Source organism: Camellia sinensis, chromosome 5 (assembly GCF_055761805.1).
Source record: "Camellia sinensis isolate YWXY chromosome 5, ASM5576180v1, whole genome shotgun sequence".
Taxonomy (NCBI): Eukaryota; Viridiplantae; Streptophyta; class Magnoliopsida; order Ericales; family Theaceae; genus Camellia; species Camellia sinensis.
In genome coordinates this window covers 172,973,575-172,999,316 of record NC_138965.1, presented here as the reverse complement: position 1 = coordinate 172,999,316, position 25,742 = coordinate 172,973,575, and the positions used below count along the sequence as shown (strand labels likewise).

The 25,742-nt window shown below is 43.6% G+C and overlaps 1 protein-coding gene across 1 annotated transcript; it reads right to left on the bottom strand.

Annotated features, from left to right (window-relative positions):
- Positions 1–21,627: 21,627 nt before the first annotated feature.
- Positions 21,628–22,892, bottom strand: LOC114280110 (6-phosphogluconate dehydrogenase family protein). The gene has a single exon (XM_028222454.2). The coding sequence runs from the start codon at positions 22,807–22,809 to the stop codon at positions 21,772–21,774; it is 1,038 nt and encodes a 345-aa protein (XP_028078255.2). The 5' UTR covers positions 22,810–22,892; the 3' UTR covers positions 21,628–21,771.
- Positions 22,893–25,742: the final 2,850 nt, after the last annotated feature.

Genomic DNA, 25,742 nt, shown 5'->3' with positions numbered 1-25,742 from the left:
ATGATAAGCTATTAACATTATATTATATTTATATTATAAAAATACAACATAAATACTGATGTTGTATTGTTTCCCGGGTGGATGGGTTGGACCGGTTCAGGCTCTTCAGGCTCCAGCTCAAGAAGGAGACTCCGTCAGGTGACCTGCATACAAGTTCAGGGGGGGAACGGGGTAGTCCCCCGGTGAACCCTCCGGTGCAAGAGTTAGTAGAGTTGAGTATGGGAAAACTGTATATAGAGAGATCGAGAGAGAGAGCAAACTTAACCTTCTTCCCCTCCTTTTATCCTTGCTTATATCCTTTAGTCATCATTTTTCCTGTCTCTTGTGACGTGCTTTCTTCCGCCGAAAGCCTGTGCCATAGCTCATCTTGTTTAGGGTGATGGAGACTCTGTTCCGGCGGGGAGTGCTGTTGCAATAAATGCTGTGATGGGTTGCATTAATGGTGATGTGTTGTGATAATAACTCTGCAGATCTTTGTCTGCTGATGTGGCCCGTGTCCCACCTGCCGTGTGCCTAAATGCGATTGGCCCTTCATGTCTAGGTGGCCCTCAGCTGTTCTGGGCCTTGCCAACCGGGTTATGCCGTTGGCCCCAAGCGATGGGTTCGGGGTGGTTTACCGTGGGCCGTATGCCTTGTGGGCCTATCCATGTCAGTAGTCCCCCATTTCCAAGTGCAGCTTTAGACCAACGAAGGGAATAGTAAGAAGGGAGAGAAGTGTGAAACGAGTGGAGAGGCCGACTGGAAGGTGTGCCGACTGCGAGTATAGCCGAGCGGGAGGGGTCGAGCGTGAGGTGTGCCGACCACGAGGGTGGCCGAGCGGGAGGGGTCGAGCGTGAGGTGTGCCCACCACGAGGGTGGCCGAGCGTGAGGCGTGCCGACCACGAGGGTGGCCGAGCGGGAGGGGTCGACCGTGAGGCGTGCCGACCACGAGGGTGGCCGAGCGGGAGGGGTCGACCGTGAGGCGTGCCGACCACGAGGGTGGCCGAGCGGGAGGGGTCGACCGTGAGGCGTGCCGACCACGAGGGTGGCCGAGCGGGAGGGGTCGACCGTGAGGCGTGCCGACCACGAGGGTGGCCGAGCGGGAGGGGTCGACCGGAAGGTGGGCCGACCACGGTGGCGCGGGGCTCAAAAATGGTCTGATGTGAAAATGGAAAAGACAGGGTAAGGGGAGGGGACAGTGCATCGTGGCCACACACGTGGTAGTGTCGTGGGGGGAGATGAAGCGTTGGGGCAGGAAATGAAGCGATAGGTCACGAGGGGTTTTGAAAAGGCGGTTTTGGCGGTTGATTTGAAAGGTTTTGAAACGGGCGAAAATTAATGTGGATCCGTGGAATACGGGCAAAACCGTAGGTTTTAGGTATAATGCGTTTCACTTACCGTGGTACGAGAACTCAAAATATCCACCTCCTTCACGGCGTGCGACATATCTGTGTAGCATTCTCTCAACTTCCCTGTGTCTGCGTCAGAAGTGTTTTGTGAGCAAGCCCTAGAAATGGCACAAGAAGAAGTAGTTAACGTGAGGGTAGACCCGTTGGGGGACGATGATGGGGAGGAGTTAGCAGCGCGGTACAGGACAGAGGCATCGGCCTTGATATTGGCCCCAAAGCCATTAAACCAGGTGGAGTCGGGGCAGTGGCACACGAAGGCGGATAGATCCACACTCACGGTGGCGGATTTGGAGGCGATTAGGGAGCGGTACCAGATTCCGGCGGAGGTAGATCTACGGTTGCCGACGCCAGAGGAAAGGGCGTCTATGGTGAAGCCAGGGGAGTTTTCCCTGTACGAGGAGGCGCTGAAAGGGGGGCTGAGGCTGCCAATGCCTCAAGTGGTGGTTGATGTGCTAAATCGCCTGGAGGTAGCGCCGGGGCAGTTGATGCCTAATGCGTGGAAGATTCTGATGGCCTGTGCGAGTGCGTGGCCTAAGGCGAATGGAGGAGAGGCCATGACGATCGACGAGTTCTTCTCATGTTACAAAGCGTCGGGGCAGCAAGAAACTTGGGTTACCTTACAGGCGGTGATGGGCAGGGGGTTGGTGGCAGGGCTGCCTACGTCGATCAAGGGGTGGCGGCCACGGTGGTTTTTCGTGTCAGTTAAAGGGGGGATGGGAGTGCGCACCATCTGGAAGGTGCCAAATCGGTCAATGGAGTGTAGGCTGGGGGTGGTGGCGGAAGAGAGGGTGAAGAAAGTGAGGGAGTGGAGAGAGAGAGAGAAAGCCAGATGGGACGATCTTGTCCAGCCGTCTGCACTGTTTGAGGCGGGGCTGGGGCCGCAGCCGAAAGGCGGAGACCTCGGCCGGGCAGAGTTGGAAGAGAGGAGAAGGGCACAGGAGGCGGAGGATCGAGCTATTATGGCCAAGGCTGCGAAGTTGATAGAGGCGCAGAGGGACCGACCGTTTGAACCGATCTCGCGGGAGAGGATCCGACCGCGCCCCAGGCCTTTGGGGGAAAAAGACTTGGGCAGCTTTGAGCCGCTTCCGCCGCCTGTAGACCCTGTAAAAGAAAAGGCCAGAGAGGGGGTGACGGCCGTGAAGAAAAAGAAGGAGAGGAAGAAGAGGGGAGCCCCAGAGGAGGCTGCAGAGGAGTCTGGGGCCAAGAGGGTGAAGGTGGCCCCAACGGATGCAGAGGTCCCTGCGGCAAAGGACGCCCCAGAGGAGGTGGAGATCATCCCAACAGTGGAGGTTGTGGAGGTGGGTCCATCAGTACAAGCGGAGGCTGGGGTGGGGGAGGCGGCGCTGAGCGGGAGGGAACGGGTTCAGAGGAGGCCCGACCCCCAGGAAGGAGGGGTTCGTGTGGCCACGGCTATTTATCATGCGCGCGCGGTAGCTGGGAGGATGGGGGGAGAAGAAGGCCTAGCCAGGGCGGGAGCCGACCGCCTGGTGAAGATTGTGGATGAAGGAGCTCTGCACGCGGCATCTGGGTATAGTGAGGCCGACCTGCTGAGGGGGTTATGCTCCGCCCAAATGGAGGTGACTACCTTGGCGGGGGCTCTTCTTAGGAAAGCTAAGGCCGCCAAGTTGAAGGCTGAGGAGGCCAGGGCCCAGCTGGCCAAGTTGAGGAAGGACAGTGCCGACTGGGAGACTGCCTATGCCGACCTGCCAGCAGTCAAGTTGGAACTGGAGGACACACGCCGTAAGGTTGTGTCGCTGGAGTTTCAACTGGCTGGTGAGCAGAAAAAGTTGGAAGAGTCCGAGAAGGCCTGCGCAGTGGCAGTCGAGAGGCACGAGGAGGCAATGACCAGCAATGAAGAGCTGGTCAGGCAGAAGGATGAAGCGGACTCCAGAATTGGAGACCTGCTGAAGGAGCTGGGGGAGGAGCGCACCAGAGCAGAGGAGGACAAGGGGAGGCTTCTGAGGGAATGGGAGATGGAGAAGGCGAAGATGGCGGCGGAGCTAGAGAGTCTGAGGAGGGGGATGGAAGAGGAGAGGGCGACGGCAGCTGCTGGAAAGGTGGCTCTGCAAAGGGAGCTGGACGAGGAGAGGGCGAAGGCGGCGTCTGAAAAGGCGGCCTACCCTGATCTATGCGTCGTAGCGGTGGAGCAGTATAAAGGGTCCTCCGAATTTCAAATGGTGGTGGATGCTGCCGTCGCCAGGAGTCTGGCTGGTCAAGAGCCTGGGGGGGTGGGCCCGTCAAGGAAGACTGCTGGAGGTAGGACAGAATCAGAGGTGATTGAAAGCTTTCAACAGTCCGACTTCTATAAGCATGAAATGGCCGAGTACTGGGACAGCGGTTGGAAAATGTTCAAGCGTAGAGCTGAGGAGCTGTTTCCAGACTTGGACCTGAGTAGTGTGACAATAGGCGAGGATGATGTGGCCCAAACCCCCCTGGACGAGGGCGTTGAAGAAGAGGAGCTGGCATCCAGCGAGGAAGAGTAGCCAAGGAGAAGAAGGGCGGGGTGGGCTCTGTGGGGTTTGGTTAAGTGTGTACATTGTAATTTTTGTTCATTGTTGTTGTTTTTTTTTTTTTTTTTTTTTTACATTGTAATTCTATGAGTGAATGAATAAATGAATGAAGGGTTTTGGTTATGATGAATTTGTGTACGAATGTTATTTTGTGTCTGTTGGCAGCTGACTGTTTGTTCAGTAAAAATGAATAAAAACCTTGTGCAGTAAAAATGAGTAAGAAATTTTTGTGCAGTAAAAGTCCACAAATGAGGATAAAGGGTAAGTTACAAGTTGTAGTTAGACAGTTAAGTGTAAATTTGAAAGTGAATGTGAAAAATGTAAGTGTTATGGGGAAGTTTCGAAATGTGACCAAGTGTGAAAAATGTAGCCTTGTTTGGTTTTGGAGTGCTCGGTCGAGTGTTCAGTCTAGCTGGGGCTTTGAAGTGCTTGGTCTGGCCGAGGCATTGAAGTGCTCGGTCTCACCGAGGTTTTGAAGTGCTCGGTCTGGCCGAGGCTTTTGAGTGCTTGGACTGGCCGAGGCTTTGAGTGCTCAGTCTGGCCGAGGCCTTTGAAGTGCTCGGACTGGCCGAGGCTTTGAGTGCTCGATCTGGCCGAGGCTTTGAGTGCTCGGTCTGGCCGAGGCTTTGAAGTGCTCGGACTGGCCGAGGCTTTGAGTGCTCGGTCTGGCCGAGGCTTTGAGTGCTCGGTCTGGCCGAGGCTTTTGAGTGCTCCGTCTGGCGGAGGCTTTGAAGTGCTCGGTCTGGCCGAGGCTTTGAGTGCTCGGTCTGGCCGAGGCTTTTGAGTGCTCCGTCTGGTGGAGGCTTTGAAGTGCTCAGTCTGGCCGAGGCTTTGAGTGCTCCGTCTGAAGGAGGCTTTGAAGTGCTTGGTCGGGCTGAGGCTGTGAAGTTTTAAATTGCTGTCGGTGGCAATGTTATGGGATCGTCATACAAACATTTGAATTATGAAAGTGTAAATCTGCAATCGGAATTTGCGTTATATATAAAGAAAAAGGGGAATACAACAATATTGGTAATACGAAAATATGAACTTATTGATAGTAACGCTTCAAATGTTCTGCATTCCAGGGATGGGGCAGGTCTCGGCCTTCCATGTCTTGGAGTCGGTAAGTGCCTGGTCGTGGTCGGGCTTTGACAATGTAGGGGCCCTCCCATTTGGCTGCCAGTTTGCCCTCGGCTGGATTCTTTGTGGCGAGAGTCACTTCTCGTAAGACAAGATCCCCCACAGAGAATTCTCGAGGTCGGACTCGGCGGTTGTAGTGTGTTCTCATTTTCTGCTGGTAAGAAGCCAATCTGACAGCAGCGGTTTCTCTGAGCTCTTCGATTAGATCGAGGTGTGCTCGATGGGGCTCTTCGGCTGAGGCCAGATCCGGATGCAAAACCCTAGGAGTGGGCAGGCCGATCTCTACCGGGATAACCGCCTCAGCGCCATATGTTAAGCGAAAAGGGGTTTCGCCGGTGGGAGTGCGAGCAGTGGTTCGGTAAGCCCAGAGCACATTGGGCAGTTCCTCGGCCCAAAGGCCTTTAGCAGCTTCGAGCTTGGTTTTGATGATTTTTAGAAGGGAACGGTTGGTGACTTCAACTTGGCCGTTTGCCTGGGGGTGGCCGGGGGAGGAGAAGCATGGTTGGATCTGGAGATCTGCACAAAATTTTCTGTACTTTGCGTTATCGAATTGTTTGCCATTGTCAGAGATGATGGCTTGAGGGATGCCAAATCGGCAAATGATCGATTGCCAGATGAACCTGGTTGTGTTCCGCTCGGTGATTGTGGCGAGGGGCTCAGCTTCGACCCACTTTGTGAAGTAATCAATGGCAACGATTGCGAATTTGGTCTGACCTCGACCAGTGGGAAGGGGACCGACCAGGTCAATCCCCCATTTGGCAAACGGATAAGGGCTGCAGAGTGTGATTAACTCTGTAGGAGGAGCATGAGGGATGTTGGCGAAGCGTTGACATTTGTCGCATTTGAGCACGAAATCAGTCGCATCCTGACTAAGTGTTGGCCAAAAATACCCAGTACGGAGTACCTTCTGGGCAAGGGACCTGCCTCCTGAGTGATTGCCACAAATCCCCTCATGGATCTCCTGCATTACGTAAGTTGCTTGCGCTGGATTGAGGCAGCGTAGGTATGGCCGGGAGAAGCCGCGTTTGTACAATATGTCGTCGATAATGACGTAATTAGACGCTCGGGATCGGACTTTGGAAGCCTGCTGCTGGTCATCTGGGAGTGCTCCTGTGGTCAAGAATAGGAGGATGTCGGATGCCCATGGGATAGGTTCATTGTGAATGTATTGTATAGCTTGTAGACTGGGTGAAACGGCCGGGTGGTGCAGATATTCTATGCGGACATCATGGCTGAGAGTAGGATGGTCAGCGGAAGCCAACTGAGCCATCTCGTCTGCTTTGGAGTTGTCTGCCCGAGGAATGTGCCTGATGTGGAAGGTATTGAAGAGGCGAGCAAGGGGGAGTGCCAGGTCTCTATAGGGTCGCATCGTATCGTCCTTGGCGTCAAAGTCCCCCGTCATTTGACCGACGACTAGTTGGGAGTCGCTGAAAACTCAGAGGTGGCTGACCCCTATGTCCTTGGCGAGGCGGAGTCCTGCTATTAATGCCTCGTACTCGGCTTCATTGTTGCTTGCTTCAAACAGGAAACGGAGGGCACATTTGAAGTGACCGCCCTCAGGAGAGGTGAGGATGATGCCGGCACCGCTTCCTTCTCTTCGGGACGACCCATCAACATTGAGAGTTCAGGAATGAGGATCTTCTGGCTCTGTTGGAGTTGGTAAGGGCGGGGGTGTGGTGGTCGGGGGTCGGTTTAGTGAATTCCATGATGAAATCAGCTATAGCCTGCCCTTTGATTGTTGTCCGAGGGCGGTAAGAGATGTCAAACTGGCTGAGTTCTACTGACCACTGCATCAATCTACCTGAGAGTTCCGGTTGCTGCATGACCTTCTTGAGGGGCTGGTCGGTGAGGACCACTATGGAGTGGGCTTGGAAGTATGGGCGGAGTCGTCTAGAGGCAATGACCAAGGCCAGGGATAGTTTTTCCAGCAAGGGGTAGTTCTGCTCCGCGCCCCTGAGAGCTCGGCTAATGTAATAGACCGATCGTTGGACTGAGCCATCTTCTCGGAGGAGAGCTGCACTGACTGCGGTTTCTGATACTGCTAGGTAGAGAAGGAGAGGCTCACCTGTGATTGCTTGAGAGAGAAGGGGGGGTTAGCCATGCATTGCTTTAACTGTTGGAAGGCCTCTTCGGACTCAGTTGTCCATTCAAAGGTCTGCCGAAGGACTTTGAAGAAGGGCAAGCACTTATCTGTCGCGCGGGAGATGAAGCGGTTAAGGGCCGCTACTCGGCCGGTGAGCCTCTGAACTTCTTTGACCGTCTGAGGTGACTGCATCTCGACCAAGGCTTTGATCTTCTCAGGGTTAGCTTCGATGCCGCGTTGGCTGACCATAAAACCCAAAAATTTGCCAGATCCTACGCCGAACGCGCACTTCTCTGGGTTGAGCTTCATCTGGTACTTGCGCAAGGTGGTGAAGGTTTCTCGCAAATCAGTGAGGTGGTCGGAGGAGTATTTGCTTTTGACTAGCATGTCGTCGACGTAGACCTCCATATTCCGGCCTATTTGGTGATGGAAAATGGTGTTAATCAGCCGCTGATAAGTGGCCCCAGCATTCTTCAATCCGAACGGCATTACCCGGTAATGGTAAGTACCTCGGTCGGTAATAAATGATGTGTCCTCCTGGTCGGATGTGTGCATTAGGATTTGGTTGTACCCAGAGAAGGCATCCATGAAGCTGAGCATTTGATGACCGGCGGTGGCGTCGACCAGCAGATCTATGCGAGGGAGGGGGTAACTGTCTTTAGGACAAGCTCGGTTCAAGTCAGAATAGTCGACACAGAGCCGCCATTTGCCATTGTGTTTTCGGACGAGGACCACATTGGACAACCACCTAGGATAGTCCACATTTCTGATGAATTGGGCTTCGAGGAGTTTGTTAACTTCGGCGGCTATAAGGGTGTTGCGCTCCGGATGGAAGATGCGCTGCTTCTGGCGGTGGGGTCGAAAATGGGGTTCGATGCTAAGGCGATGGGTTATGAAGGAGGGGTCGATGCCTGGCATGTCAGAATGAGTCCAGGCGAATACATCTCTATGCTCGGTCAAGAGGGCAATAAGGTCGGCCTTGGCTTGAGCGGGTAATTGGCTGCCGATCTTGGCGGTTCTGATTGGATTGGTGGGATCAATGTTGACTTCAACAAGTTCCTCTACAGGTTCACCTCTGACCAGTTCGTCCTCGTCTCGGACGTCAAGCCCTTCGATGATCATGGCCTCTTTTAGCTTGACTTCTTTGAGTGAGGCGACATAACACTCCCTGGCTATGGTTTGTTCGCCTTTGACAGTTCCGACGCCGAGACCAGTGGAACATTTCATGGCTAGATGGTATGTGGAAGTGATGGCTTGGAAGGCATTTAGGGCTGTGCGGCCAAGGATAATGTTGTAAGCGGAGGGGCAGTCGACCACGAGGAAGGTGAGCAGCTTAGTGGTCTGCCGCGGGTGCTCACCGATGGTGATAGGCAGATCGATGGAGCCGATGGAGGTCACTCGGTCTCCGGTGAAGCCGACCAGAGGGGTTTGGAGAGGGGACAAGCTCTCTTCCCCAACCTTGAGTTGGCGGAAGCAATTGAGGAAGATGATGTCTGAAGAGCTGCCGTTGTCTATGAGGACTCGTCTGACTTTGTAGTTGGAGAGGATGGCGGAAATGACAAGGGGGTCGTCGTGTGGGTAATGGACTCCGGCACAGTCGGTATCGGTGAAGGTGATGGGTTCGATCCATTGTTTTGACTGTTTGGGAGGTCGGTCCACCATCATTACTGCTTTGTCTGAGCCTTGTCTGATTTTTCTGAGTTCTGCCTTCTGGGCTGAGCGGGATGGCCCCCCGCAAGCAAGGCCTCCTGAAATGACTCTGATTTCGCCGACTGGTGGGGGGGGATTGCCCGGAGGCCGAGGCTGTGGTGGGGGGCGATCGTGGCCTTCGTTTGGTGGGGCTGGATTGCGGGGCGGTGTGCGTCGGCGATTGTTCCTGGGATGGTCAGTTCTTTGTCTCTGTGGGGGACGGGGGTCTGTGAATCGGCTGAGGCGGCCCTGGCGGATGAAGGTCTCGATCTGGTCTTTGAGGTTAATGCACTCGTCGGTGGTATGGCCATGGTCTTGGTGGAAACGGCAGTATTTGGACTGATCTTTCCGGGTGGAAGGGTTTCGGGACGGTAGGGGCCATTTGAGGGGGTAGTCCCGCTGGATTTGATTGAGGACGTGATCCATGGGGGAGTTGAGGGGGGTGTACCGCTCGAACCGACCGGGCGGTCGGGTCGGAATCGACCGGTCAGTTCGGGGGGGGCGGTCATTATACTGGGCGGTTCTGGGCTCAGAATCTTTCCTCTTTTCTCTGGGAGTCGGATTTTTAGGGGTCGGCTCTTGTCGAGCGGCCAGGGAGTCTTCAGCATTCATGTATTTCTGGGCTTTGGACAGTAGAGCTGCCATGGTGGTTGGAGGGTTTTTGGAGAGGGAGAAAAGGAAGTCGGACGACCGCAGGCCGGCCATAAAGGCGGTGAGGATGACCTTGTCGTCATTTTCCGCTACTTGAAGGGCTTCGGTATTGAAGCGGGTGACAAAGCTGCGGAGCGACTCTCCCTCGGTCTGACGAATGTTAAGGAGCTGGGTGGCCGGGCGCCTCTGACGCTGGGCTCCAATAAAATGGCTCAGGAAGGAGTCACTGAGGTGTTGAAAGGTGGAGACGGATTCCGCCGGTAGCTGGCTAAACCACAGCCGAGCTGATCCCTTTAGTGTCACTGGAAAAGCTCGGCACATGATCTCATCAGGGAAGGCATGGAGGACCATGAGGGTGCGGTAGGTTTCCAGATGGTCGACTGGGTCCGTCGTGCCATCGAAAGAGTCAATGGTAGGCATCTTGAACTTGGCAGGCAATGGTTTGTCGCGGATGGAGGCAACAAAAGGTGAGTTGGCGGTGGCCGAGGGCTTGTGCTGGATGTTCTGCATGACCCCTTGCAGTTGGAGTTTCATAGCTCGGATTTCAGCGTCCCAGAGGGGAGTGTTATCGCCATGGTCGGCCAATGGAGGCTGGACGCTGCTAGCTTCCCCCTCAGGGGTCAGTACTGCAACCGGCGGGCGTGGAGGTGGTATGTTTTCATGTTGGGGAGGAAGGTGCTGCGAACCTTCTGGGTTAGGTGGAGGGGGCTGTGGAGCGGTATGGCCTGGGGCTATCCCTTGGTTGGGTGGAACGTTTGGAGGTGGAGCGGGGGGGTTTCTTTGGAGTAACGCATTGATCAGGGCCTGGTTTTGCTCGGCTATGCGGTTAATGCTGTTGGTGAGCTCGATGATGTATTGTGGTGAATTGGTTAGGTGGGAGGGGTCTGTTTGGTGACCAGAGGCGTTGTGGTGAGAAGCCATGGACCTAGTCGTGACCATACACCTAGATGGGCAAAAAGGAGAGGTGATAGTGAGAAGGGAGGGCTCCGGCGGCAGTGAACACAACTACCGCGCGAATAAACCAGTAACTTCCCACAGACGGTGCCAACTGATGTTGTATTGTTTCCCGGGTGGATGGGTTGGACCGGTTCAGGCTCTTCAGGCTCCAGCTCAAGAAGGAGACTCCGTCAGGTGACCTGCATACAAGTTCAGGGGGGGAACGGGGTAGTCCCCCAGTGAACCCTCCGGTGCAAGAGTTAGTAGAGTTGAGTATGGGAAAACTGTATATAGAGAGATCGAGAGAGAGAGCAAACTTAACCTTCTTCCCCTCCTTTTATCCTTGCTTATATCCTTTAGTCATCATTTTTCCTGTCTCTTGTGACGTGCTTTCTTCCGCCGAAAGCCTGTGCCATAGCTCATCTTGTTTAGGGTGATGGAGACTCTGTTCCGGCGGGGAGTGCTGTTGCAATAAATGCTGTGATGGGTTGCATTAATGGTGATGTGTTGTGATAATAACTCTGCAGATCTTTGTCTGCTGATGTGGCCCGTGTCCCACCTGCCGTGTGCCTAAATGCGATTGGCCCTTCATGTCTAGGTGGCCCTCAGCTGTTCTGGGCCTTGCCAACCGGGTTATGCCGTTGGCCCCAAGCGATGGGTTCGGGGTGGTTTACCGTGGGCCGTATGCCTTGTGGGCCTATCCATGTCAAATACAATTTATATAAATATGATATATATTTTATCAATATATAAACACCTTTTTTTTAAACAATATAAATATATCAATATTCAGATTAATTACCCATAATTAAATAACACATTAAATTAATTAAATACCTCATTAAATTATCATAGATCCACACAATTAATAATGCCAAACATAAAATAAAGTAATCATAAATAAATAATGACCTACGAAAAATTAGGGTCGCTATAGGCGTTAAGGGGGCAAAAATGCAAAACAATTCCCAAACCACCGTATGGATATCACGGCCACCTTCCCTGTTACAAATAGGACCTATGACAATAGACGAAATGTAATTAACACTTGTAGGTTCGGAGTTAGAATCGAAAACACCTTAAACTTAACCAAAAAAGGGCAATAAGGGGGGCGGAAATGGGAAACAGCCCCCGAACCACCATACGGATGTCACGGCTACCTTCTCTATGACAAATAGGACCTATCACAACAGATGGAATGTCATTAGCATACGTAGTTTGGGAGTTAGAGCCAAAAACACATTAAACTTAACCGAAAAATGGCGTTATGGAGGCGAAAATGTGAAACAGTCCTTGAACCACCGTACGGATGTCACAACCACCTTCAATGTGACAAATAAGACCTGTGATAACAGACGAAATGTAATTTGCATGTGTAGGTTGGGAGTTAGAGCCGAAAATGTCTTTAACTTAACTGAAAAAGAGCATTAAGGGGGCAAAAACACAAAACAGCCCCCGAACCACCATACGGATGTCACGGCCACCTTTCCCATGACAAATAGGACCTGTCACAACAAACGGAATGTAGTTAGCACGTGTAGGTTGGGAATTAGAGCCGAAAATGCCTTAATTTAACCGAAAAAGGGCGATAAGGGCGCAAAAATGCAAAACAACCCCAGAACTACCATACGAATGTCATATCCAGCTTTTCCATAACAAATAAGACCTGTGACAATAGACAAAATGTAATTAGCATGCGTAGGTTAAGAGTTACTACCGAAAACACCTTAAACTTATTCGGAAAATGGAGAGTTTGACATCCAATAAATGGTCAACATTTTCATTGTAAATGATGCCATTGTTTCATCATACGCGGTGGTCATTTCGATGGTAAACGTATTAAGATAGCATGACATGGTTATGGGGATAACCTCGTAGATTACTCAATCATTTTACTTTGACTAGGAAAATGAGAATGAAGAAAAGTTAAAATAAATTTGAGACCAAAACATGCTACTCATAAAAATTTATTTTATGGAGAGTTATGCTCCTAAAAATTGTATTATTTGTAAATTAAAATCAAGTTTGGAATAAATCTTTCATGATACATACATATGATTGTATTTCGAAAAAAGGTTTTTATAGTTTGTTCTACCTTAAATGCATGTTATTATAACATTTTTCCTATGTCTGAATCAATTGATATTTTGTAATGGGTGCAATTGTTTTTTTTTATTTTTTGTAGATGGCTTTTGGCATGGACTTGTGGATAGTGTACATTTTTGTTTATGGAAAACACTTGATACTTTTGTATAATCTTGCTAACTATGTCTTCCTCTGCTTTTGTAAATATTAGCATTACTGATACATATAACTTTTGTAATCCAACTGATAGTTGTTGGCGTGGCATATAGATCACATTTTGTCGTGGTACAGATTACAATGGGAGTTTGTACCATGCCAAATGGCCATATCACATGGTAGTAAATATATTTTTTGTATATGGCGGGTTAGATTTTTGTATGGAAATATAATTTTAGTTTGGACAATAGTTGGTTTGTATGGAATATATACATTTAAATTTATTCATTTTTGGATTGTTGGAAGTAATATGGACTGTGACATGATTGATATTTTTACATTGTGGAAGGATTGATAAAATATGTATTGTTTTGTTTATATACATACTATAAGTTGCACAAAATACAGACAGGTTATGGAGAAATTAGAATTTTACGATAAAACATAAGAGCATTTTTTGGGCAACTAAACAATTTATAGTCAAAAAAGTACATATTTCAGTGACTAAAATGTTAGTAGCTAAAACCAAATAAAAAATTTTGGAAGACAATTATGGCGACTACAAAGCTTTGTGCCAACAAAAAGCAGACATTAGGCTACTAGAACCACACCAAAAAAAAATAATAATAACAGACATTTGGCGACTAAAATATTTTATAACCAAAAAACAAAAAACATTTGCCGACTAAAAGTTTAGTAACGAAAAATCTGAAACTTTTGCCAACTAAATGTTTAGTAGGCCAAACACAAAATATTTGCCTACCAAAAGCTTAGTAGCCAAAAAAGTCAGACTTTTAGCAACCAAAACATTAGTAACCAAAAAGAAAAAACACACTTTAGGCGACTAAAATCTTAGTAGTCAAAAATAATCCGATATTTGGTGACTAAAATATTTTGTAGCTAAAAAATTTTTGATGAACAACAACACTACTTTTGCCGACTACAAGTTTAGTAGCGAAAAATGTTAGCCTTTAGGCAACTAAACTTTTAGTAGTTAAAACACAATAACACTTTAGGCGACTAATACATTTAGTAGCTAAAAACCATAATAGGAGGAACCAAAAAAATTTCGGCGACTAAATATTTCGTAGCTAGATATAGGTAAGGTTTTTTGCGACAAAATATTTTTAGTCACTGAAAAGGTGATATTTAATTTTTTTTCAATACTATTAGCGACTAAAAATTAGTAGGCATTTCTGTACATTTGGGAACTAAAATAATTTTAGTCGCCAAATACCTTTCCTGACAATCCATCAACGACTACTCTTGCGACCAAAAAATTTAGTCGCTAAAAATTTTTGGTGACTAAAAGATGACTTTTGAAGACTAAAAATTTAGTCGCAAAAAATGTAAATTCTTGTAGTGATACTCTACTTACTATTTAATGAACTTCCACTTATGAGCAGTAAATGAGGTTTAATTTAGTACTAAATAGAATCTCAAATAGAATCTCATTAAATAACAAGTAAGGTTTAATTGAATAGTAAGTCAAGTCCAATCATTAATAGTAAGATTGATTTAATTGAATAGGAAATCAAATCAAATCAAGTGGTGTTTTTTTCAGTACTATTAGTGAACTCTAATCAATTTATTCCATTCTACTTACAAATCAATAGTAGCAGGGTCTTATTAAGTAGTACTCATGTTTGATTGAGTTGTAAGTCAAGTTTGATGGAGTAGTATGTAGAGTCTCATTAAATAGTAAATGTAATTTAATTTATTAGTGAGTAAAGCTTCATTAAGTGATAAGTATGATTTAATTGAGTAGTAAATCAAGTCAAATGAAGTGGTTTTTTATTGAGTATTAAGTTAAGTCTAATAAATTTTTACATTTTTACATTTTGATTGAAATTCATTATTTAATAATTTAAAATTCATATTTTTATTTATCACTGGCCATTCATTGTAACTCTACTTACAATTTGTTCTAATTTTATTTACCTCTCTACAGTTGTAGTGACATAATTTTCAACATGTCCACGTGACTAGGCTTAGGGCCAAGGTGGATTTCATCTAGTGCACGTGCTCTTGGCTTTGTTCTCAGAATCTTGGAGTTAGATTCACTTTAATTGTGTAATTAGATTTTAACACACATAATAGTAATGGAGTCTTATTGAGTAGTAGTCATGTTTGATTGAGTTGTAATTCAAGTTTGATGTAGTAAGCTGAGTATCAATAAGCAAGCTAATTCTCATTGACTAGTAAGTGAGATTTAACTGAATAATAAGCAAAGTGTAATGAAAGAATAAGTAGAGTCTCATTCAGTAGTAAATGAGATTTAAAAGAGTAGTAAGTCAAGTCCAATTAAGTGTTGTCTTATTAAGTAGTAAGCCATGTTTGATTGAGTAGTATGTGGAATTTGATTGAGTAGTAAGTTGAGTAACATTAAGTAGTAAATAGAGTTTGATTGAGTAGTAAGAGAAATTTGATTGGGTAATAAGTTGAGTATTATTAAGTAGTAAATGGTGCTTAATTAAATAGTTAGCGAAATATAATAAAATATAAATCGGGTTCCTTGCCCTTCCCCACCCATTCTAACCCTCCTCGCCTCATATATTTAGTAAATATATTTATATGGAGAAGGGGTCATTATTGTGTAATGTGCACATTAGTGACTATTGTGCGTCTCATGCAGCCTGTTTTGGATCCTGTTTTGATGATCTGAACTGTTTATTTTTTTAAAAATATCGAGTAGAACATACTTATAAAAAATCAAATTAGCCATGTATATTAGTTTTCATTTGATTAAAATGATATCCAAATTTGACCAAACTTTCTAGTATTGTGATCCAAGTTATTATTTAATTTTTTTCACAAGCAATTATATAGAGCTAAACTTTATTGTCAAATGTGAAAGAATTTGTGAGTCTAAAATTATAAATCTAAAAATTGCTCTTAATAAGTTTAAAAATTCTAATACAAAAAATTCTATGTAAAGTGAATGGTAAACAAATTGACTCTATATAACTATAAAAATTGAAAGGTAGCAATTTAAGATAAATTGATATAGGCGAAATCTGATTAATTCTTTATCACCTTCTTCTGTCAAATTAATTAATTGTAAAAAAACTTATTTGAATGAGGCACAACATACACCTCTTCACGTTGTTTTGCTTGAATTTTAGAAAGACAAGATCCTATTGATACTGTAGTCCGTCAACCCTAGAATGTCCATGTGCTAACTCAAATTCTTGCTTTGTTGCCTTACTATCTCACTGCAAAGAACAGAGAGAGACACGCATGAGGAGAGACACTGGGTCGTCGCCGTTGCAGTTGCCAAAGTCGACGTTGAGGAACCTCACCAAACCCTTGCGGACTTTCTCTAACTTCTCTTTCTGGGGTTAGAACTAGAGAAAAGAGTGTTAATGAGACAAGTGAGAGCAAAAGGCAGAGGTTTTCTTTTTCACCGGTTGCAACAGGTCACTGTGTTTAACTTCAATGGCTCATATCACTCTATCAAATCTAACTATTGAAATATTTTTTCATGTATGGTACCCAAAAACTACTTTTAGGTACCATAGTCAGACCCCACCGTTTAATGGTTTAACACAATTTATAGCACAATTTTAAGCACCCTAGATGCTCTAACGATAACGATTGAAAGCAAGTTGGCGTACCTGTTTTGGACACTGGATATTAAACGGTGGAGGCAAAAGTTGACCTTGGAAAAACTCACATGCATTATCTTCAAAGAGAAAAATCCACTTCAATATTAACAGAGGGTTGATGGAGATCACCAGTGGTTGGCCCACCAGCTGCTAGTAACAGGAGGTGGTGGCCGACAGTGGGTGGTGGTCGGAGATGGTGGGAGAGAAGTGAGTGAAAATTTGTTTTGAAAACAAAATAAAACACCATTTTCATTTGTTTCCAAAAATTTCGAAACACTTGGATTGATTCCACTTTCATGAAAACAAAAACACACTACCAAATAAGCTTTCGTCTACAATTAAAAATAAACACAAAAAATAGAAAAATAGAAATAAATAAATAAATAAGCGGATGGGTCAAATGATAACAAGTGTGTTTCAAGTTTGCTTGTTTGCCTAATGAACTATACTTGAACGAGCTTTTAATGAGTATCGAACTGTTTAATTCGTTTATCACCCTTATATGGTGCAAGAAAATTAAGGTGGTGCACAAAAATCAGGATGAATGGAAGCGTTTGGTGTGAAGGAAAGGGAAAGATAAAAGACCCATGCAGGCAGAGTGGAAGGCTCCATGCACTCCTACTTCAGCACAGGTTGAATTGATTAAAGGAGACGAAACAGCTGCATGGGAGGAAGGAAATTAGGTGCGCTCTGGGCAGAATGCTGTGGAGCAGGATGCGATGAGGAAACCAAGTATAGATGATAAAGTAAATGCCCAAATGTGGTTGGCTAAGAAGCACGAATGACACGTGACAAGATACGAACACACAAACATGCAAATTTTTAAAAATTGCATGATATAATACACAGTGAACACAACAAAAATATATAATTTTATATATTGAATATTATATATTTATTGTCATCAAATTCATCAACCTTAAGAATGCTACTCCAAAGGAGAAGGGAAAAAAAAAAAAAACACGTCTACAACGTGTCCAACAAAAAACAAAATGGATCACTTCCTCCAACATGTCCAACATGTGCCCGTGTCCAATACTTGTATGTGATCTCCAAAAAGGTGTCTGTGCTTCATAGGTGGCTGGAAGTCCTGATGTTCAGAACCTCAGAGAGGTAAGTCCCCAGGGCAGTGCAGTGAAGCAAAATTTGAGTGGCAGCATGAAAAAGAGAGAAGAATAAGAGAGATGGCTCAGGTAGCTATCCAGGTGAGGCTAGTGCTACAAAGCCTGCTGGGAAGTTTACTTTCAAATGTTTAATATAGCAGCTTGGAATATTAGGGGTATAAATGGACCCCATAAAGCAGAGAGAGGTAGTGAGGTTTGCTAATGAAGAAAATATTACAATTTTGACCCTTTGGAGACATAAGTTACTGCAGATACGATTTTTGCATCTATGTTTCCTGATTGGTGTTATGAGAGCAATTACAACTACATCGAGGTAAAGTTTGGATCTGTTGGGATCCAGGGTTTGCAAGTGTGAGCAGTATTACGAAGCCTGATCAATGGATTCATTGCATAGTGTCTGGTTGTGACAACATTATGCCTTTTGCTGCATCTTTTGTCTATGCCCTAAACAAGTATAGGGACATAAAGTCTGTCGGTTGAAATTGAAGATTTGGTGGTTTGAGGGTTTTATTGCTATTGTCCTAAACAAGTATTGCCCTATTGCCCTAAACAAGTATTATTTGGGATTTTATTGCTATTAGGTATCCTCATGAAAGATTTGGTGGACAGGATTCTTGGCCACCTAAAATGGAAGAGTTTAATGAATATTTGCTTAAATCAAATTTGGAAGATCTTGGGTACTTTGGCCATCAGTTCACTTGGTCAAATAAGCAAGAGAGGGGTGAGTATATCTCCACAAAAATAGATAGGTCGCTTGTCAATGAGGAGTGGGTCACTAAATTCTGTTATGTGGCTGCTGAATTTGCTGCACCCAAGTTGTCAGATCACACTCTTCGGCTATCCTGCATAGGGGTTTGCGTGGTGCGGGTCGGTGCGGTTTGAGAGAAAAATAGAAACCGTATGGCGGGTGGCGGATTGATAAAAGTGTCACTAGAATTTGTCATTTTCCTTATCAAAAACCGGCAGTTCGGTTGGCAAATAATGATGGATTTGCCTTGGCGGTTCGGGCGGATTGGCGGTTTATAAAAAATATAATTCAAATTACAAAACTTAAATCAAAGAGTAAAAAAAAAGACGAGAGATACCGTGATGTTAAGCATCTTGAAAAGTGAATTGGAATCCAACTTTATTTTGAATTACTGACATCTTGAATTCCCTTCGAGCAGTAATGTAATACTATATTCTAAGGTATAGAACAACAAGCAAACTTAAGTAAAAAAGAATTTTTAGAATCTTATAAAACATGATTTAATAGCGGAATCCGGATCCTCGGCCGCCCTACCCGGCAGCCCTACCCGGCAGCCCCCCCAAAACGACGTCGTTTTGGGGGTTTTTTGTTTTTTTTTTTTTTTTTTCTTTTCTTCTTCTTCGTTCTTGCTTTCTCTCTCTTCTTCGAAGAACCAGAGGGGAGGGGAGGGAGGAAGGAGGAAGAGAGAGAGGAAGGGGAGGGGAGGTTGTCGAGCTCGCCAGCCGGATTCGCCGAAGACTCGCCGTCGCAGGTCGTCGAGCTCGCCGTCGCAGGTTGTCGAGCTCGCCAGCCGTCCGATCGTCGCCCGACCGCCGTCGCCTCCGCCTCCTCCTTCCCCACTGGTTATGGCCCCCTCCTTCCCTTCCTCCCTCTCTTCCTCTGCGTTTTTTTTTTTTTTTGAAAATTTGCCCCCAAAACGACGTCATTTTGGGGGCTGCCGGGTAGGGCAGCCGAGAATCCGGACTCTTAATAGCGGTGCGGGTCGGTGCGGTTTGGAAGAAAAATAGAAACCGGCAGATTGATAAAAGTGTCACTAGAATTTGTCATTTTTCTTACCAAAAACCGGCGTTTCGATTGACAAATAATAACGAATTTGCCTTGACGGTGCGGTTCGGTGCGGTTTCAGCGGTTTCGGCGGTATTATGCACACCCCTAATCCTGCATATGAAGTTAGAAGAGGGAAGATCAAAGAAGCCTTTCAAATTTTTAGAATGTTGGGCAGCGCGTTATATGTTTATTCCTTTGGTGGAGGTGGTGTGGAACCAAGACACTCAGGGAACTCCTATGTTTCAAGTGTGCCACAAACTTAAGAAGTTGAAGGTAGAACTTAAGATCCTCAATACCAAGGTGTTTAGTGATCTGTCTAGAAGATTGGATGTTTTGAGGGCTAAGTTGATAAGGTGCCAGGGGGATCTTGACAAGAATCCACAGCATGTAACTCTGCAACAACAAGAAAGGGGAATGTTAGAGGTTCATGGAGGCTAGCAGGGCTGAGGAGAGCTTGTTGATACAAATGTCCAGAATTCAGTTGCTAAATTTGGTGGACCAAAATAAGTTTTTCTTTAAGACCATCAACAAACTAAGAATTAGAAGCAGAATGATAATGGCACAAAAATCTTTGATGAAGTAGAGATTGTGAAGTTCTATCAGAATCTGTTGGGTCCTCATGGTGACTCTTCCTAAGCAGTTGATTCCATCAGAAATGCAATTACAAGGAAGCTAAATGGCAAGCAGGATGCTTGAAATAGATTTTACTGAAACTGATATCAAGGATGCTTTGCTCTTGGGCTGGATGCATATTACGATGGTTTTTAAAAAACCTTGGGGAGTGGTAGGAGATGACATTGTGACTATTGTTTAATAATGTCCTTTTTTTTGTATCTGGTTGCATGCTGAAAGAAGCAAATAACACTCTCATTGCACTGATCCAAAGGTCCCAAATCCTTCTAAGAAAAGTGACTACAAACCTATCTCTTGTAATATTGCTTATAAATGTATTGCAAAATTGATTGCTAACCTTATAAGAAAAGTGCCGCCTTGTCTACTTGATCCAGCACAATCAGCCTTTGTGCAGGGACACACATCCAAGAAGCATCATTGAAATGTCTTATATTAAGAACTTCTGTTTTTGAATTAAGTCATGTTTCCAGAAGTGTCTAGAAGTGTTGGCTCCTCCCTAAAGTGTCCATGGTACTAAGAAGAAAGATAGCTAGACTGCATGCATTGGAAAAATATTGCCTTATTTTCTCAACATTTTCTTCACTCCCTTCAAGCAATAAGTTTCTATCAACTAATAAGGCAAAGCATGCCATACAACCCATACCCACATCACATATACTTATATTCTAGAGTTTGCATAGGATCATCTAACACAAAGTACGTTTGAGGTACCGGCATGAGATGCACTATTGCAAAATATGGTCTAAATACCAATACAATACATGGTATAATACCAAGACAATACATGGTCAAAAATCATTAATAAAATTGTTTATTCTTATTCTCCTAACTATAAATTTTACTTGTGCTCTAATTATGTTTTCAGAAAATGGGACTTTCCTAAACAGAGGCATAAATCACTTAGCCGCAGAGTTTGTTGTATCTAAAACCAAGATCATAAACGTCAGGAGGAAGCTAGATGAACCCTCTGCAGTCAAGCTGCATTCTTGTCATGCCTGCACTACTAGACCACAAGATCAAGTCCAGTATTGTAATATTCTTCAATCCACCCGAGAATGTGTCACCTTCATTTACCTTGATTACAAAATATAATCAAACTCTTAGTTCTCAACATGTCCAATCACCTACAATGGTTGAAGAACAAATTTTGTATCTAGCATGCAAGAACTCAATAAAACGCCTAAAATCGCACATTTGATTTGACGCAAACAAATGGCAATTGTACCCTATATAAACACAATACCCCCAACAGTTTATTTTTAGAACTTCTCTACTTTCAATGTGTTCCAGTCCTCCAAATGGACAACTAGTTTTAATTAACGAACAGGAGCTTCATAGTTTCACTATTATATACAAATAATATTTGCAATCTCTGATCTATCTCGCGCAGAACTTAAGTCAAGAAGGCGGAATCTAATTCAGTTCCTTGAAACTCTTCAGCACTTAAAAGATTTTAAATCACAAACTTCACATATACGCAAACCACACCCTTTTCAAAATGAAAGTACAAATTATAAAGCAAACCATTCTATACCTAAATTCAAGTTCCTCACTTTCTTCAATTTTGCATAAAAATATGATGATAACAATCTGATAAAAAGGTAAATATGTGATTCTAAATACCCAATTAAGATCAGAGTTTACCTTCATAAGCCTTTTTACTTCTCCACCAAGTAAAATATAAAACAAAGCAAACCATATGTCAATTCAAGTTGCTCATTTTATTCAATTCGACACGCAACAGTAGTTTTGTAAACTATAAACCAAAGCATAAACCAACATTTCCAGGGAATTATACGAGAAAAATATAATAAACAACAGTATCAAACAATTCAAGTCTCAGCAAATAGAACAATAAAGCAAAAACATTTTATCACAATTCATCATGTTTGCCATTAGAAAACATCATCCATTCATACAGTTTGCAACCCATAATTTCATACACAGATATCCAATTACCCAACTAAGATCAATCAAATCTTTTACCAGTCTTAAGCCTTCGAACTCGGAGACGCTAGCGAGACATCGTTGAGCCGCTCGAGAGCCAAAATGAGTGCTTGGGTGCCCAAATCACCTTCCCCATAAGCCTTGAGAGAAAGATAAAGCTGTTGAGCTAATGCCAATCCAGGCAAAGCGAGTCCCATATTCTGACACTCCTTCAAACAAATCCCCAAATCTTTCACAAAATGATTCACAAAAAACCCAGCTTCAAAATCCCTATTCAAAATCCTAGTCCCATACAAATCAATCGATTTCGAACCAGCAGCACCAGTGGAAATCGCATCCAAATACAGAGACAATTCGAGTCCAGCCTTGTGAGCATAAATCAAACCCTCCACTAACCCTAGCATCGTTGAAGCGATCGTGATTTGGTTCGCGAGCTTCGCGAATTGGCCTTTGCCGGGACCCCCCATGTAATAAACTTTGCCGAGGAGAGAGAAGATCGGAGAGAGGCGGCGGACGGCGGATTCGTCGCCGCCGGCGAAGATAGAGAGGGCGGCGTTCTTGGCGCCGCGATCGCCGCCGGAGACGGGGGCGTCGACGGAGGAGCAGGAGATGGAGGAGGCGGCGGAGGAGATTTCGACGGCGAGGGAGGGGTCGGAGGTGGTCATGTCGACGACGGCGCCGCCAGGGCGGAGGCCGGAGAGGACGCCGGAGGAGGGGTGGAGAATGACATGGCGGACGTCGGAAGGGTAGCCGACGATGGAGAAAACGACGTCAGATTGGGAGGCGACGGAGTGAGGGGTGGGGGCCCAGTGGGCGCCCAAGTCAAGGAGAGGTTGGGCTTTGGATTGGGTTCGGGTGAAGATGGTCAGGGTGTAGCCGGCTTTGATGAGATGGCCGCACATGGACCGGCCCATCACGCCGGTGCCGATCCAGCCCACACGGGTGTTCGAGGGACTGATTGGCTCGGCGGTGGTGGTGGTGGCCATGGAGCGGCGGAGATGGGTGGTGGATGGAATTGGAAGGAGGGCGTGGAAGTGACAGCGGTGGTGGTGGAGTGAGCGAAGTGGGAGTGACAGCCTCATTCTTTCGTTTTATCCGATCAAGTCGTAATTTTTATCCAAATCCGGGGTTCATTCTAGGAATACTGAAAGACTGGCAAAAGAATAAATGGTGATTCTATTTACCACACTGTAAATTATTTTAGTATCAGTCACTATTTAGGTTTCGTTTGGCAAGTAATGATTTTAGTTAAAAAATTAAAAAATTATTATAAAAATTAAAAAGTTAATAATTTATATTAAAAAATTAAAAATTTATTTTTCTTTTTATTTTTTATACATTTTTTTATAAAAAATTAAAAAATTATCTTATACATACTAATTTTTTTTATATTATATTTTAATTAAAATGTTAAAAAATTAATAAAAAAATTTGTTTCCAAACGAGACTTTAGTTCACACCATAGACAAATTAAACCTTTTAATTTTGTCTCAATACACGTCATAAATTTTTTAATAATACAAAATTACCATCATCTTCTCAAACTAATCCTAATCCTTACCCTAACCTTTGCCCACCAAATCCTAACCCTTACTACCATCATCATTAAACACCACCCCCTCCGGTCGTTGCCTCCTTTAGCCTCTCTTCTTTCTTGTTACAATCCCTTTCCAATCCCTCTTCCCTTCCGTCGTTGCCCATACTCTCTTTAGCCCTCCTCATCTTTTTTTTCTTCTAAACAAATGATATTAAACCCTAAATCTTGGGTTTGCGGCGGCTTCAATTGCGGGTTATAGCGGTGGCGTCGATCGCGAGTTGCAGCGGTGGTGCAAATTTCAAACGAAAAAAAAAAAGAGAAGGACGTGAAGAAGAAGAAGAAGAAGAAGAAGAAGAAGAAGAAGAGAGAGAGAGAGAGAGAGAAAATGAGGCATAATTGGGATCGAGAAGGCAACTGTCGCAGAAGTTTGGGATTGGAAAGGCAACGGTCACGGGAGTTGAGGGCTAGGGAGCAACCTAGGGAGTATGATGGTTAGTGTTGGTATGTAAAAAAATTAGGGTTATGATTTTGTCTAAAAAGATAATTTAATTAAGGGATAAAATTGTAATAAAAAATTATTGAAACATGGTGGGTACCGAGTAAATAAGTGGTGTGTAAATAGAATTATCCAAGAAAAAGAATGTGTTTAGTGGCTGATAAAAAAATAAAGATATTGAAATTTAATTTAATGGTCTATTAGTTATACGAGTGTAGTGAGAGAAGGTCAAGTATTTCAATTGATGGAGCAACAACAAACTCTTTTCGTTCTAATTTAACCAACAAAAAGCCCATGCTACACATGGAATAACTTTTTTTAAATATAAAATATTATAAAATAAAAATAAATCATTGTATTTATTCAGACTTTATAAAACAATTTCTATGAAAACAACAATAGTTTAATAATTTTAATATTAAAATTTAATTGTTAAAAATATGTTAAATTTCATTAAGGACTATTATATTCTATATTAATTAAATGAATTGTCTACTGAGAATATTTGATACAAGGGCATCAATAGGGTTAGAGTTAGATTGAGTCAAACTACATAAAAAGATTATGTGTCAAGTCGACCCCAACACAACATTAATATAGTCATCATAAACCCAACTCGAATAAGATTTCTAACTCTTGAGAAGTATCGCTTTGTCCTATAAATTATAAAGCTATACAAATGTACTCCCTAAATTGTTAGCGTGTGGCATGTTTTGCTTTGACCCCTTTTGTTAGAGGGTCCAACTGATACACTTTTATAGTTTATGGAGTCCATTTGTACAATTTTATAATTTAAGGGGTAAATGATATTTCACAATATATAGTTTAGGGGTCAATTTGTACACTTTTATAATTTAGAGGGAAAGTGAAATGAAACCCCTTCCGTTAGGCGGGTCCAATTTACACGCTTTTATAATTTAGGGGTCCATTTGTACAGTTTTATAATGAGTTAATTATCTAAAAGTCCTATTTACAATTATTATAATAGCTCAGGTTTTATCTAAGATTTTTTAAACCAATAAATCCTATTAGTAAAATTGGGAATATTATCAGTTTTTCTTAATTTTTAAAACTAAAAGCATTATCAATTTTGCATAGTAATGTTTCAGATAATTGTTTCACTAACTGAAAAAAAAAAAAAAAAAAAGAGTATGAGATTAAATGTTTTTGCCTTTTTACTTATTGGTTTGATTCAACTATCCAATAAAATGAAGAATATTATCAGTTTTTTCAATTTTAAAACTACGAACATTATCAGTTTTTTCATTTTAAAATTTTTTTTTCTTTCAATTTTGCGCATCAATGTTTCATCATCATGCTCCTTTATAAACACAAAATTTCCAGTTTTGTGAAAAAAATAATTTTGTTTTTTCAATTTTTTCAGGAAAAAAATTATAATTTTTTTTTTTTAGTTTTTTCAATTTGAAAGTCGATATTTTAAAGCTTTAAAAACTAAAATAAATGTCAAATCATCTTATTCCTTTATAAATAATCATAAATGATGAGCAATCATTGTTTGAAGGGCAATTCCTTCTATTAAAAATTTAATAGGATTTGAAGGTCCAAAAAATCTTAGTTAGAATTAATGGAGTATAAGTTCATAAATTAGGACTTGTGTGTAAATACCCCTTTTATAATTTAAGGAGCAAAGTGATACTTCTTAATATATAGTTTAGTAGTCCATTTGTACACTTTATAGTTTAAACTGATATTTTTCAATAGTTTAGAAAGTCTTCATGCAAATAACCCTAATTGTAAATGTACCTAAAATGTAAAATTTGTGAAGAAAATTGAAAAATAAAAAATCAGTAAAAATAAAAAGGTCAAAAAAAAAAAAACACATTTTTCGTAGTGTTTTGTTTTTAGTAATTTATTTATTTATTTATTTCATAAATATCTTAATTTGATGTATTTGACTGAAATGTGAAAACAAAAAACAAAAACAAAAAATCAAAAATAATTTTAAAAAATTAAACCAAACA

Excerpts from the sequence above, each read along its gene's own strand:
- LOC114280110 (XM_028222454.2), bottom strand. The coding sequence starts at position 22,809 with ATGAGGCTGTCACTCCCACTTCGCTCACTCCACCACCACCGCTGTCAC.